This window comes from Gouania willdenowi, chromosome 13 (genome assembly GCF_900634775.1).
Source record: "Gouania willdenowi chromosome 13, fGouWil2.1, whole genome shotgun sequence".
Lineage (NCBI taxonomy): Eukaryota > Metazoa > Chordata > Actinopteri > Blenniiformes > Gobiesocidae > Gouania > Gouania willdenowi.
In genome coordinates, this window is record NC_041056.1 from 25,115,707 (window position 1) to 25,131,573 (window position 15,867).

General features: G+C 40.0%; 1 protein-coding gene across 16 annotated transcripts in view; it reads right to left on the reverse strand.

The window, feature by feature from the left end:
• gramd1bb (GRAM domain containing 1Bb) overlaps positions 1-15,867 on the reverse strand; it is a 122,323-nt gene that overhangs the window by 5,030 nt on the left and 101,426 nt on the right. For 13 of the 16 annotated variants that reach the window (XM_028463991.1, XM_028463984.1, XM_028463982.1 and 10 more), the window contains 15 exons: positions 11,776-11,860; positions 9,696-9,799; positions 9,519-9,614; positions 9,350-9,430; positions 9,143-9,258; positions 7,600-7,762; positions 7,316-7,505; positions 6,305-6,448; positions 6,105-6,223; positions 4,710-4,852; positions 4,522-4,625; positions 2,702-3,005; positions 1,291-1,302; positions 1,046-1,153; positions 328-448 (listed from right to left, as the gene is read on the reverse strand). In XM_028463991.1, coding sequence (XP_028319792.1) covers positions 328-448; positions 1,046-1,153; positions 1,291-1,302; positions 2,702-3,005; positions 4,522-4,625; positions 4,710-4,852; positions 6,105-6,223; positions 6,305-6,448; positions 7,316-7,505; positions 7,600-7,762; positions 9,143-9,258; positions 9,350-9,430; positions 9,519-9,614; positions 9,696-9,799; positions 11,776-11,860 — 1,890 coding nt within the window. Of the gene's footprint in view, positions 1-327; positions 449-1,045; positions 1,154-1,290; positions 1,303-2,701; positions 3,006-4,521; positions 4,626-4,709; positions 4,853-6,104; positions 6,224-6,304; positions 6,449-7,315; positions 7,506-7,599; positions 7,763-9,142; positions 9,259-9,349; positions 9,431-9,518; positions 9,615-9,695; positions 9,800-11,775; positions 11,861-13,080; positions 13,926-15,867 lie in introns of those variants that run through there. The other 3 variants (XM_028463986.1, XM_028463985.1, XM_028463992.1) reach the window with 2 other exon arrangements.

Genomic DNA, 15,867 nt, shown 5'->3' on the forward strand with positions numbered 1-15,867 from the left:
AGTAATTAATTTTTAAAAAAAATTACTGATAAAAAATGTATTTTTGAAATTATTATTCTTTTACAAATTAAAACAGCACACAATCTTGAACAACTGTATTCTATACTTTAAATTTGTCAAATATAAATCTAGTTATTAATCATAATATAATGCAGTATAAAAATATCTGAGCTAACAAACATGATGAAAAACTAATTCTGGAAAAAAAAATGTCTTTGGGGTTGCCAGAAATTCTTGATATCAAAATGGGGTCACGATTCAAAAATGGTTGGGAACCACTGTTCTAGATTAATATCATATTCAACACTTGGATGGAAACTTCTGTACCTGATCGAGCAGCAACACTGACGACTTGATAATCTCCTTCCACTTCTGCAGCTCTGCGTCATGGTAATGCTGCTGCGCCTCCAGCAGCTGAGCCCACTCCATCTGTGTCTGCGGCAGTTTACTGGGAAACACACGTGTGCACACCAACACCTACATTACCATCAGAGTGCAAGCACCAAAGTGTGATTTCCATTCAGAAACACTGCCGGCTAGCAGTTGGGATCATTGCTTCAGTGCGTCAAGGGCCACTCAGAGGCTAATTTTAGGATACGAGTGCTTTCCCATCACACACATCGAGAACCACATGGAAAGAGTTTGCTGTGTTTGTCTAACAGCATGTGTGTGTGTGTGTGTGCATGTGTAAAAATCAAACGTGGCATTTCAAATAAAACCAGAATATGCAGAGATTATATTTTTTTCAACATTCCCACTTATAGGCTGCATAAAAAACAAACATCAAATTTGACACAGATGCAAGATTACTTTTGATGTCATCACATTATGTAAGATGGGATGGTTAAATGTGAAATTTCATTAAAATATCATCAATTTATAACTAGAACTTTTTCAACACTTACATTGATTTTTGTTTATCAAATCTTGCATTTTTACAGATTTAATCATGTTAAAAAGCAGGAATTGACGTCACTACAAGAAACCCATTACATCCTGATGACATGAGCTACTGTACTGTATGTGAGTACTAGTGTGTGTGTACCTTTCATGTAGTCGCAGTCCTTGCCAGGTTGTTAAGGATTGTGCAGAATATTCCAGCATCCACAGCTTGTAGAAGAGCATCATGTTGAGAAACACCAGCAGGACCAAGCTGAAGAATGAGCAAAACGAGCAGTGAGACAAGAAGGCAAATCCAAATAAAACAAAGTCAGCCCCTTCAAAATCAACATTTCCTCACATGCTTAATTAATCATTAGGTTGTATGGGCTAGTGAGAAAATGTGAATACCTGAGACAGATCCTAAGGATGGCATTCAAAGGAGAGGAGAAAAGAGTTAAACTAAAGAAAACAGAGAGAGAGACGACTACAAAAAACAAGTAATAAGTCACTTTAGTATAAAGACAACCTGTGTTTACATCAGTTGTTCCTTTTTAGCTCAATTTAGATATTTTACCCTCATAGAGTGTTGATAAATCCACCACAGATATCATTCATTTTGCAAAAACCACTCAGTCAACTTTTACACCACACATGGGCAACTGGTGGCATGAGGGCCACATGTGGGCCTCAGTCTAATTTTGTGCGGCCTCCAAAACAAATCCCCAAAAACTGTATTTCAAAAAGTTAGAAGGAACATAAAGCCCGACATGATACACAAAACAACTCCCAAAACACACAAATCGACAGCAAAATGAACAAAGTACACAAAAAATTCCCAAAATACACAAAATGACTCATAAAACACAAAATGACAACAAAGAGACAAAACAACCACTTAAAGGCACACTGTGTAACTTTTGGCCACTAAGGGCGCTAGACTGGTAACTTTCAAGCAAGCGCCCCTAGTGGCCACAAGCGCCGCAGCACTGTCGCAAAAATCAACAAACAGTCAGTCGGCCATCCTCCCTTGTCTTTTGATAGTGTATGCAGACAGTAGTTGACCTGTAACTTCAGCTCGCGTGACTACCGTAAAGTGAAATGTTCTCCAGGTCACATGACATGGCTAAAGACGGTCCATCTCTCCAAACTTACATAGTCGGTATTTCAAGAGGGAAGCCCCGCTCGGAGCGTTGATACTGTCAAACGCTGTATAATGGCCTGAGGAATCATTTAAAATAACTCATATGGGTGAACTCTTTAGGTCAAAAAGTCCACGGTGTGCCTTTAAACAAACAAAATGACTACAAAAACACACACAAAAAAAAAACAACACATTACACAATAGATCCAAAGACACGCAACATGTCAACAGAATTGCAAAAAATTACAGGAAAATATAGAAAACAAAAAAAATACAGAAAGTGACCCCAAAAATGCAGAAAAATGCAAAAAATGACAGAAAAATACACAAAATTACAACAAGAACACAAAAAATAACAGGAAAAAAGAGAAAGCCCACCCCCCTGTATTAATTATCAGATCAGTCATTATTCTAATGTTGATAATGTGTCCTTTGGATCAGATTCAATCACATTTTTCTGGCCCTCGGTGTGACAGTTGCCCATCCCTGCTTTCTACACTACCATGCACTGCATATCTATCAGATCAGGTATGTATAATTGATAGAGAAACACATTGCAAGCTAAGGAGTGTGAATATTGTGTGAATAATGATTTGATCATCAAAGCAATGGAAGAGTCAGACACGTAAAGATGTGAATGCGTCATTAAACGATGGACGTGTGTGAGCCGTGGCGTACACAAAGCTGATGATGAGCAGCAGTTTGGAGACACTGTAGAGAGCGAAGCCTCCGGCGAGGTGGTGATGGTGTTCTGGACTCTGATGTCGCGTCTGCGTGGAGCCTGCCACGTGTTTGATCCTCTGAATCACCTCCTCGTCCGTCGGCGTGGTAATGGGGCTGAGGGCCTCGTCCAGGTGTTGGCTGCGCATGTGGGGGAGGGGCCTCTTCTTCCTCCTCACCGTGGAATTCTTCACCAACTTCACCTTTGGGGAGAGTCTGTGGGACTCCGTCAGTATCTCCTCCAGCTTGGACAACTCCAGCTCTGGAGAAGAAGGAGAATGTGTGTCATCTCGTGTTTGGATTGGGAAGAAATCAGGGTCATTCCATGTTTTTCACAAATGACCTACACACTTCGGTACCACTGCAAATTTTTAGCTTGATCGGAAGAAGACTTTTTCTCCTCCATTTTCAGATATGGTCCAATGAAAATAGTGAAAAAAAACTGTTTTTTTGGGATTTCAAGAGACTGTCGCCCAAAAACCAATGGATATATATGACTAATCATTAGTGATTTGAACAGTCTATGTAACTCAAAGCTGATAAAATTACAGGGAGCTGAGACATATGCAAAGCTGTTTACTGAAGGCTCAAACATGTTCGAAATCCAAAACCCAGACAAACTTTTTTCCAATTTTGAGGGGCTGGCATGTCACGCAAATAGGTTGTATAGCAGATATTTTTATATTCTGAGAAAGTAGGTGGATATGTATCACTATACCAAATTTAAGATTCCTATGTGGTGTAATTTTTGAGTCATTGGAAGAAATCAACACAAAAAATCAACACATACCCTATCACTAAATCGTCCATATCTCAAAAAGCATTCACCTGATCAAACTAAACATTTAAAGTGCACCAGTTAAATTATTAAGTAACAATTGGTAAAAATTCAGAATTTTTTAGACAGAAGTGCGTGGGATGGGCCGAAAATGTAATGAAATAACATGGAATGACCCATCATCTATAGCAGTGGTTCCCAAACTATATCTTTTCAAAGACTTACCCACCCCCATCATTCAACAATTTAACAAAGAGGGAAACAAAAAAATGTGACTATTCTTCTTCAAATCCATAAAATACCATAAAATGTGCAGTCATGTTTTAGAACAGTAATAATAAAGTTCTTTCAGTGCAAATAATTTATTTTTTATTTCATTTTTCATGCTCAATGTTCAGCAAGGCCATTCCTGACGTCACGACCCCCCCCAGTTTGGAAACCCCTGATCTAATGTTTAATAATGTGTTTTGCAAATTTTCATTACCAACTATTCTTTATTAACACACTACCGAGCACAAAGAAGGAAAAACTATAAAGAAGTCATAATAATGTTCACGACTATATAAGAAAGGACTAGAAATGAAGAAGCCTTTATTGCCAACAACACCGGGCTCAAACTACAATGTTTAGGTTTCTAAATATTATTTATGTCTTTGTTCATTGAAGTCCTTTTGGGTGGGAGTCCTTCTATCCTCAGGGTTTGTGTGTCTTCAACAGTCCATGATTGCTCACTAACTTTAGCCACCAGAGCGTATCAGCGCACTGTTTACGGGGATAATTCATTTTGTCTTCTTTTTGGACTCCAATGAACAAATAAATGAATAAACTCATAAGGACACATCAAAGCAATCAGCAGACGCCTCTGAGGAAGACTCGCATTTGACAGTCAAAACCTAACTTCCTGAAAAAAAGTTGTCATAATAAATTAAACCTTACATATTATTTCTAAATATTATGTTACTGCCAAAACAAACAAACAAATAATTCAACAAAAGCTCACCAAGATGGCGGAAGTTCTCCTCCAACCCACTCCAGAAGTTTTTCTCAATAAAGCCTTTCACAAGCCCCCACGGCTGTTTCCTGTAGCGCAGCTCTGTTGATACCCTGAGACACAGAAGGATCAACAGTTTTACGCCAGGAAGCACAAAGGAATATTTGATTCATTTACAATAGGGGTTTGTCCCTCACCGTAGTCGACACTTGTTCTTGGCCACCCTGGTGAGCATGTAGCGGTTGACCGTGTAAAAGTAATCGTGGTAGGGGACGTCGTGCGTGATTACCTCAGCGTCGATGATGTAGCACTCGCTCTCCTGACTGGCTTTGTAGAGGGTCTGAAAAACCAAAAGCCAAATAAAAATAAACTGGTTATTACTCTATGGCCACGGTTACATTATGTTTTTTAATTCGGAATTAGTTACTTTGAATTAAGTCATTCGGAATTCAAGTGTTCTGCCTTGTGTTTACATGGTAATAGTCATTCCCGAACTGAGGTTTACATGGAAAACCGATTTATTTGGCTTTAGATAATTCCGCTTTAGGTCTGGGGGTTGGGAAGGCTCTGATTGGACAGTGGGGGAATGTGACGTATCATGTCACACAGGAAAAACACACAACAAACCTTTTACTGTTGGCTGTAACACAGAAGACCAAACATGAACTGTTTTCACCTTTATTTTGATTGCAGTTTCGAAGCAGCAGCTCGACATTAACACACGGTTTCAGTTTTCAGTTTGGACCGCGGAGTGTAAGGGAGATAGGAGGTAATCACCAGTAAAAAGCCCAGTAAAACTCTCGAAAACAATCACCAGGAATAAATAATTGCTCCCTAGTAAAGATAGTAGCTCTAACAACAGGTAAAATGATAAACTGGTGATATTACAGCCTGTACATGCAGTATGGGGACACATTTACTCCGCCTCCGGGTCCTAGTGCCAGCCCTCCGGTGAAGCCTGTTCTGTTTACTGAGGTCCGTGTGTGTTTAATAAGTCCGTGTAAAAGTCTGCATGTTTATGCCTCTGTCCATCCACTCTTTTCATTATATCCATGTCTTTTAAGGCTCTTATTAAATAATCTGAACTGGAGTCCGGGCCGCCGCCATCTTGGATTATGCCGTCACCAGCGCGTCATGGCCGCAAGTCGCACAAGCGCAGAACGACCAAAAATTAACTTAAAGGGGAATTAACCAAGTTAAGTGTTTACAAGAAAGAGGAAATATCTAATTCGGAATTAAAATCGGAATAAACCAGCCACTTAATTCGGATTTAAGTTTCATTCGGAACAAAATTTGCATTAGGAATTAAGTATTTACAAGATCAGGTTAAAGAGGAATTAACTTCTATTTTGCTTTAAAAAGGAATTAAAGCTCCAATGTAAACGTGGCCGATGTTCCATTTGTTTTAGGTCGTGAAAGAAGCTTTGGAAACATTTGGAGGAACAAATATTTTTAGTAGAGGGATGAACAACCTTATCGTTAAACTGCATTTTAGCCTCATTTTTTGGATACAAAGCTTCATAAAGTGACTAAAGTGGATGCGTGAGGTATGAAGTCTCAGTGCGAGGAATGGAAACAGACGGTAGAATCACCTGTGTTTCTGTGACCGTCGCTGTTTTAGGGGCAAGAGGGTTGGACAAGGAAATGGTGTATAAGATCTCTCTGGTCTGGTTCCCAGCATCGTCCTTCTTCCACGGGTGGTAAACTACATCTGAACATCCAAACAGACAGACAGAGGAGTGAGTGACGTCTTGTATAGGAGCTTTTTCCTGCAGAGGTGAGAAGACCTGACCTGAGAACCGCCTCTGATCCATGAAGTCGCTCATGAACTGAGACTCAGTGAAGAGAATGTCGTAGAGTTTGTCCACACTGAACTTGTAGACTTCGTTGATGTACTGCCTGCCGTTCAGATCCTCATGGAACGCCTGCACCTCACCTAAGAAGCATTAAACAAGGATTTAGACCTCTGAGTGCACAACAAAGGTATTGAATAGAGGTTGTGAAAAGTCATTAGCAATACGTACCAGGGATGAGGTCAGTTACAATTTTTAATTACAATTATGTCTTCAGTTATCCGTGTTCAGTTTGATTCAATCACGATTACGTTGACCAGCATTTTTTTCCAATTAAAATTAAAATTACAATAATTTCCCCCCTGAAAGTCAATTATGTTAGTTATGTTCTCAGTTACAATTAATCACAATTACTGAGTCTTAATAAATAACCATATAATACTTATACTTGCTCCTGTGTTAGCTTTCTGTTAGCATCTCTTATGATAATGGGTCAGTTTTGACCCATGTCATAAACAGCTGTAAAATACACTAAAAAACATCATCTATCATCCAATATTTTTTCATTTCTTGGTTACCTTGTTAGGCTTCCTAATCAATGAAAATATAGGTATTAATATCTTTGATCATCTGAGCCTTTCTTTTGTCACTATACCCCTAGATTTAAATTATTTTTAAATGGTAAAATGATTTTCAAGAGAACTGACAGATAAATTTGATATGAAACATATTTTAATGATTGTTAACTACATATACGCAAGACATAAAACTGTAACACGGATCCCCAGGTTTGCGTTTGATTAAATTGTAGTTGACAGTTTTATAGAATTTCAATGCCGATTACAATTAGATAGTCAATTATCTGAACTAAATTACAATTTAATTATGATTACGTCATTATATAAATACATTTTTAAATATGCAATTATAATTAAAATGGACCTCGACCCTGCTACGTACGCAAACATTTAATTGGTATGTGGCATGTGATGATTATTTTTCAAATTTACCCTCGTCGTGTGTTTCTGATGAGTCACTGAGCTCTGTGGGGATATCCTCGTTGTCGTTGAAGTCCAGCGATGGTGAGGGAATGGGACCAGGAAGCCCGCTGAACTCCGCCCTCTCCTCCATCACCAGTGGCAACGCCAGCAGCTCACCATCCGGTAGGCAATCTGCATATTCGTCTGCTGCAAGATCAAACTGAGCAATGCAGAGAAATGGATCAACCACATTCAGGAAGTATCGCAAATATGCTGAAATATGAGGGAACCCTGCTCCTGATTTGACAACTCACAGGGAGGGGAACGTCGAGGTTGGTGGACGAGGGCATGGTGCTGTTTGGGACCAGCTTTTTGTGCAGCAGAGGAGGGCTCCCGTCTGGCTTGACCTCAGTGCTGCTCTTTGAAAGGTTGTCATTGTTGATCTCGTTCTCCTCGTTGGGAATCTCTTCACTGAACCTGAAGGTGAGAGAAATCGTTTGCACACACCGTATTTCATATCCTGGAAGAGATTTTCTTTCCAGACACAGCTGTAAACATCTGTACACACAGAGAAGAGGGTGAGCTTGAGACTAAATATCACAATGACTGTTGTTTCAGTTTAGGGTGGTTTGTTCATTTCTGTGTTGGTCCTTGTATAGGGAGGGGGGAAGTTTACACAAATCATTTACACATATAGTGGAATTAAAAAGGTAATTTGACATTTTGCATTAAAAAAACAAGCATCCGCATTTAAGAAGGAAGCTCAATACTTAAAGGGATCCTCCACTGTTTTTACAAATCTAGCCTAAAAATCTTTGAAATGCACTTATTAGATTAACTATACTTTTTCTATACATTACTATAGCATTATACCAAATAAAACACATTATGCACATATTAATTTTTTCCTTTTAAAATGGGACTACTTTACAGTTTAGGAGCCTCTGTTGTGCCATCTTGAAATCATGTGATTGATGACGTTACGCGGCCCCACTGCCTGTAAACATCCCATTGTTTTCTATTGGAGTGAAGCATTCAGCCTGATTTTTAGATCAGGAAAAGTTAAAGACGCTGTTTACTGAGAGAGAATAGAAACAGTTGTTATGACCCGAAAAAAATCTGTGATCGCAGGGGGCGACAGTTCCAGACAATGAAGCACAGAAGAAGAGCTCTCCTAAGGGACCTTTACTCTCCCTTAAACTGTGCTTGGCTGACTCTCTGGTGGCTGAAGTTAGAGCGTAATCACGGACAGTTGAAGCTGCACGAACCCTGAGGATGAAAGGAATCCCAACCAAGTTTTCTGAGGGTGGAGAGGTCCTCGATCGCTAAGACTGTACGTAATCAATAGGCTGTTTAGAGGCAGTGGGGCCGTGTGACGTTCATTTAAAAGTTTTTAGGCAAAATTTGTAAAAACAGTGGAGGATCCCTTTAAGGACCTTAAAAAATATCAAGACCTTCTTCGAACTAGGATCTTTGGGGAGAATTTGATGTTTTCCACAGTCTTCAATATTTCTGTATTTCTACTTACCAGCTTTATAATGACAAACTTAACTCTGAAATTGATTTAACCTTCTGATACTGAAACACAAGGCAAACAGCTCCCAATAAAGGGTTTTCAACTATTTCCCCCCAAAAAGACATAATTCACTTTATTAGAGAGTTAAAGTAATATAATTTTGAGCAGCTACAGAAGTGACCATAGTGTTTGAGCTGCAGTGTAAATTAGTGTTGAGTTAAACTTAATAATTAATGTTTATCTTTGGATTTGATTAATAGCATGAAATCCTGAGTCACTTTTTTTACTGTATAGAAAATGGACTAAAAGTGTTGATTTTGAATGTGTTTGTTGTAACTCACCCCATGGTGTTGAAGTCGTCGTCAGGTGGAACATAGTCTTCGTCGTCACTGGTTAGTCCGAGCTCGTTGCCATAGCATTGATGGACAAAATGCCACAGTTCTTTCGGGCACAGCGGCTGCAAAGGGCACACACACATAAAGTGGGTATATTGTATTATAACTATCTCATATAAGACCAACAGAGATTATATCATGATGAGTTCTCACCTTGTCGAGTAGTGCGTTCTGCCATAGTCTGAACATCATCATGTACGTCCTATCCCTGGCTCCGAATGAGGTGAAGAAGTGCTGCAAGAAATAACAGACAATAATGAATGACAGGATAAGAAATACATTACATTTATTGTACAAGATACTTTGGATTTCTACACTTTACCTTCTCGGTGTCCGTGCAGAGCTGGATGGCATTTGGAATGAGGCGTGCCGTCTTCTCCTTTGTCATTGAGCAAATGTCCTTTAACCGCACGGTCAGCTGCGAGCAAAAAAACCCACTGTTCAGACATAAATACTGTCAATGAAACAATATGGATCTGAAGGAAGCAAAAAGCAGTACCAGTGTTTCCCATCGAAATATGTTGCTATAGAAACAGATCCAGTTCTCTGAGAGGTAGAGTCGTCCCTGCAGGAGGATGTCCCGTTGGAGAGCACAAGAGTAATCTGCAACATGAAGTATAGACTCAATAAGGAGAAAACTAACCCTCCTATTATCCTCACATATTACTAACACATTTTGCCCTTGGGGTCAGATGGATATTTACCTCCAGAAAATGATTTTCAGAAAATTGTTGATCAAGTTTTTGTGTCAGGCATTTTGTTTATTTTTTGAACACATAAACAACACCTTCATAATGAAACTTTGACCTGTTCTCTAGCGCCACCATCAGGCCAAACTTTTAAAATTGAATTATTTTATCTTGAATAGCTTTCATCCAAATCTTCTCAAATTTACTGACAACATTAATGACCACAGGAGTGTGAACCATATTTGTTGTGGTGATGATATGACCTTTCCTGTAGCGCCACCATCAGGTCAAACTTTCAGTGTTAGAGTTAGTGTATCTTGTAGATCTTTCATCCAAATCTTTTCTAATTTGGGGTGCACATTCATGACTCTCACAGAATTGATTGATGTCGGTGACCCCCCTTTACTCTCATAAACATATTTATTTACTTTTTTTTGCAACATATTTGGGGTTATTCACTATAAAGTCCTCTGCCTCAGACATATTCTCCTCTATGTCACTTTCACTGTGAAAGAGCTGTTCCAAAACCTCATTGACAGTAAACGTTTTCCTAGAGGACATTTTCTAAAGAGACAGAAAGAGAGAGAGCGTGTGCAGATTGCAATACACACAGAGCACAACAGACAAATAAGTTTTACACAACTAAAACAGCTTGGGGTCACACTGACCCCAGAGGTACACCAATGTGTGCAATATGTGTTCAGCACATTGAAAAAATATCATCATGATAATTTTATGCATAATAAATTAATACCCAACAAATTAGGGAAAATTAATGAAATATTAAGCAAAAAGAAAAAAAAAATTAACTATTATTTTTTAATGATAAACATTAAATGGGGTCAAATTGATCCCAGGGATAATAGGAGAATTAAATCATGCACGTTCCAGTTGGGTACCGATACATACACAGTCTAACAAGTTAAGGTTACTGATGAATAAGAATAGTCAATGTGTGATATTTCTTACTCAATAGAAACTGTTTGCAAATCAAAGGCTTCTTAAGTCCTTGAAGGTAGTTCAAGTTGATATTTCACTGCATTCCAGTGTTCTATTGAAAGAATGGCAAGTCCTTGCATTGTTAAAGCAGATAATACAAGAGTCAGTGACATAGCGCACAATTATCATCCATTACCGCCTTCGTTATGTGTGCAGCAACATTAACTGTTTAAGCATGTGTGACAGTAGGATGTGATCAGTCAGTAGAAGCAGTTTAGATGTTCATAAGCAGTTGTCAGACTTCCAGCTACTTTATACATTGAAAAATAAATAGAGAATCAGAACAAAGAGAAATAAATTGCCACAACAACAACAAAAATCCTACAAAAAACACTTAAATGAAGTTAGAGCTGCATTCATTGGGAACTGTGTTAAAATAAAGATGAAGCTTGTTTATCAATTCTCCCAAAACTACATAGTAAATAAGGTCTGTGAGTAAGTTCTGTAGTGTGGCTTGTTTAGAGGAAAGTTCTGGGTTAGGATGCACTCAGTGATCCATCTAACTCTGCTTTTCATGCTGTAGCGACTCCTAAAAAGCGAATTTTATTATAAAATAAGATATAAAATAAAAATATATCAATATTGTAATATTCTATATCGGCACAACAGAAATCTTCATATATCTTGAATCTCGATATATGTTCCCCCGGGGTTAATTAAGCTGCACAAAATGCACAAGTGCTTTCAGCTCTGGGGCTTTAGGATCCAGTACGACCAAGTCTATTTTAAGTCATGTCAGTCCTGTCAGTTAAAAGTGCTGGAGAAACATTTTCTCAGCTGGTCTGTCCCTCAGTGTCACTGAGCGCTCCTCTGAGTTTTCTGATTTACTCAAACCTGCAGCCCAGCAGGCCTGGCGTGGCCTCAGTGGTTGTGTCTGTGGCATCCACTCACCCACAATGAGTCTCTCTGTGTCGGGAAGCTGCTTGAAGAGTTTCCTGAAGTCCTCATTGCGCTGCTTGTAAGTCGGGCTCAGCACCTGCAGTGACAGCCAGAGTCAGAAACAACACACACAAATACATGCTTCCATCAGTCACTCGCACAACTCTCTCTCATGTTCTTGGTGCATCTCTGCAGTGTTGTTAGTTCTCATTAGCCAGTATGATTTCTATGTTAAAACTGCTAGCATGTTAGATGTGATTATTGGGGTTACTTTATTAACACTAAGGCAGTGGTTCCCAAACTGGAGGGGCGCAAGGGGTGTGTGTGCTAGAATGGCCTTTCTGAACCTTGAGCATGAAAAATAGAAAAGGTTTTTTTCTTGTCACATTAATAAAGAGCTTTATTACTGTGATTGCAAATTTTATGTCTAGTCCCAATTTTGATTTCTTTCAAAAAAAGTCACAATTTTTTTAACCCGTTTTTGTTGTTGTTGTGGGCCCAAGAACTTTCCATTCTTCCAAGGGAAGCACAGCAGAAAAAGTTTGGGAACCACTGCACTAAGGCTTTCATCTTGTTTGGATTTTGACTGATGCAGCGAATTAACCTACACTGATATGAAAGGCAAGCAGAGGTTTAATTTTTCACTTTTTTTAATTTTTACCTTGATTTAAGAAGTTAAACTATGCATTTCAAATGTAAACATGCCTCCAATAACTCAGTCCAACCAAGGACGTGCAGGATATCACTTCAACTATAATAATACTAGTACTCAGGCTGAGCCTGAGCAGCAGGATGCATATGAGCCCCAAATGTGTGCAAAAAGAGGAGCCTTTTCCCGTGCCAAAGGCTTTCCCTCCCTCCACAGGAAAGCTTCAGGATACAAGAGCTGCCAATACAGTAAGGAGGTACTTCATGATTGTATTCTTTTAGATCAGAGTGGAGGGAACTATATATAAAATCAACATCTGCTTTATGTTAAAAGAAACCTGGAAATCATATTTGGAAAGATCTATTTTTTTCTCTAGATAATGAGCATCTGGAATTTATCTACACACACAAATAGATAACCAACAAACTGAGCCACTGAGCTGATGATTATTGCAGAGATCAGGCCTCTGTGACCTACAGAAGAATCCAACTAGCCATGACTCATTACCAAAATATTGATGTTAGTGAGTGCAGGGGAATTACAGGGAGAAATGATCCCATCAGCAAATGCAACAAACGTTTGTCCCCGCTGAGGTCCTGTAAGCTTCACCCCCATACCCCAAAATGACTCCACCAGGTGTTTTCGTTAGCTGCGAGAGCTCAACTTACAGCAGGAATTTCTTCAGTGTCCCACTCAGGATCCTGGAGGTCTGAGGCAGCCCAGCCCCACTCCCAGCCCCACTCCCCTCTAGCTGGACCCTGCAGAAGCCACCCCGCCAACGCCTCATCCAGCGCCATCACGGCTTCCCAGTCTGACATCGTACAATCCTCCTCATCCAGCTCCATAGTCCCCACGCTGAATTCCTGTTTGACTCCCAGATCAGAACAGCTTTTCCAGATCCGGTGCTCCTCAGCGAGAGCTTGTCAGTCACAGTGTAGTTTGGAGAATATTCCAGAGTTTTGGAAGCTGCAGTGTCCCCCTCCCTGTTTTAGGAGCTGCTCCCGCTCAGCATTGAGCTGTGGACACCGCGCTCTCCAGCCACATGATCCGCGTCTCGCTCTGTCCTTCTCTCTCTCTCTCTCGCTTCCTTTCACACACAGTGAGAGGAGTAATGGCCGTTGCCCTCTAGTAACCCCAGCCAACAAGTCCTTTATTATCACGCCAGTCGCTTTTTCCTTTTTTTCTGTTTGTGTGTGTTTACTTCTCATAACAGTGTGTCTGTTGCTGTCCCAGTCTGAGTTTCTTGTAATTAAACTGTTAACAACCAGTAAAGAAGGAAGTAAGTTGACTTTATGGAGTTGAGGACTATTACAAACAAGGACGCAACAAAAAAAAAAGACCCTAAGGAAAGAAAAAAGCTATATTTTCAGTCCCTTGCAGTATTTTTGTAGTCCTTCTTGCAGTTGGACAGAGTGATTGAGTTACAGAAACAGATGTGAACGTAACCTCTAGTTACCTCTGCTTGAAAAACAACACCATCAATCTTGACAGGGTCTGCAGAGGGTCTCAGACTGGAGAGGATTGACAAAAAATGACAAACATAGATGGGGTTTTTTTTGGGGGGGGGGGGGTTCTATTATGGTTTAAGTACAGCATTGATCATTTGAAGGCATGGAAAGTTTGACTTGGTTTTGAGATCCTTCTGGCTGTCCTGGTATTTGATCCCCTTGTGTCACACACAGCAGGCGGGAAAGGTCCACTGCTCCGATACGTGTGTATGGTCCACATGCATGATAGGGAATTCTTTAACTGGTTAAAAAGAAAAAAGAATTCAGCAAGTTTTAAATCATATGCTGAAGGAGAGGGCGAGAGAAAAATGAGGTGTTGCAAAACAACAACAAAAAAACCCCCACTTCCAGTCCTGGATGAAGCAAACGTTCAGCCCACAGTGGGGCTCTAGAATCCAACAACAAGTCCCACCTCTCCTCTGCTGTTATTTCCTCCCAGTCCTCCTTTGACCCGGCGCAGACAATAGAGATGAAAAAAAAGATGAAAAAATATTTTAGTCCTTATTACCTTATTATTGGTAAAAATTGCTTTGCTGCAAGTTTAAGGGCTTTCCTTCACAATGTGAGAGTTTTCAGACGTATCCCTCAGACGTTTCCTTTTCCAAATGAGTCAAAGAAAGTGTCCATTGTCCGAGATGCGACATACAGAGTACAGGTGACAGTGTGCGATCACGGATGAGACACAGCTGCAGATATGTGCAGCGTATCGATCAGGTTGATGATTAACTTGCTGGACAAACAGCAGGGGATGGAAGCAACTGGTTCTGCTAACCAGGGTGTGGTTTTACTGCACACTGGAAGGCGATCAACAATGGGACTGTACTCAATCGCTGATGGGATTTTCCATTAAACGGAAAATAAGGTGAGGCTCTATTGATTGACTGATCAATGTTTTTCCAGTTTTCTATCCATTCATTCAGTGAGCCGCTATCAGTCCAGCCTAGACATTCTGGCCCCAAGCAGCTTCCTTCACCTCATAATGTGAAACCTCATGCAATTACCAAGGCAGGGAGAAATTTATAATTATGAATGAACAATGTTTTCATAAATTAACTTTTAACAAACTAGTTTATCATGGAAATGTATCTTGCGTAACATATTTTTACTTTGTGTATCTTGACCCCTGCTGAACCCGTGAAAATGACTCGCCAAGGTTAAGAACTACGGCTTCAAAATAAAACAAATTCTAGCAAGTATCTGGAATCTCTTTCTCAGACTTTTGTTAGGTTAATACCAAGGTGGATCTCTGAAAGCCATTGTGGACCATGACCATCTCTGACAGGCTCAGAACTCTCATTAGGACGGTGGGATTTTAATCACTGTGGATTCAGTGCCATGGGAGGTCATCATTGCCATACAGAGATGTTGGTTTCACACAAACTCAACATGTGGTACAGCACTAAGTCCTAACATCAGAGTGTCTACTGTATCACTGTTGTTTTCCAAACTTTAGGGCCCTATTAAAGCTGCAGTTTGTAGAATGGTGAGACTTGTATAGAAACAACCACGCTTCCCACTCCCCTCCCTGTATGGAAACGTATCGTTTCTTACCGGTATTCTTGTGAACTGTTGAGCTCTTTGTGACTTTTTTCTCAATCGAGACTATTGACAAATGTTGGGACTTTATCTTATGTTATTGGAGAGTTTTCTGTTATTTTAGAGATATAAAAGCATGTATCACTGGCTGCTGTGAGGAGGCTCACAGCCTCTCCTCCTCCACAAAGCTCACACAGCAATTCCAGCAGACAGACACTCCACATCAACACTGCAAATGAATTGCGACTGTTCTCTCCACCTTGGTTATGTTTCTCTTAGGTTTACAAGCGATTTATCCCATTTGTTATCACTCTCTCTCTCTGACTCAGTATGTGGGGCAGACTGCGTGCGCACTCAAAGCGGACCGCACACAGTCTGCCCCAAATACCGAGTCAGAGGAACCTCTGTGAG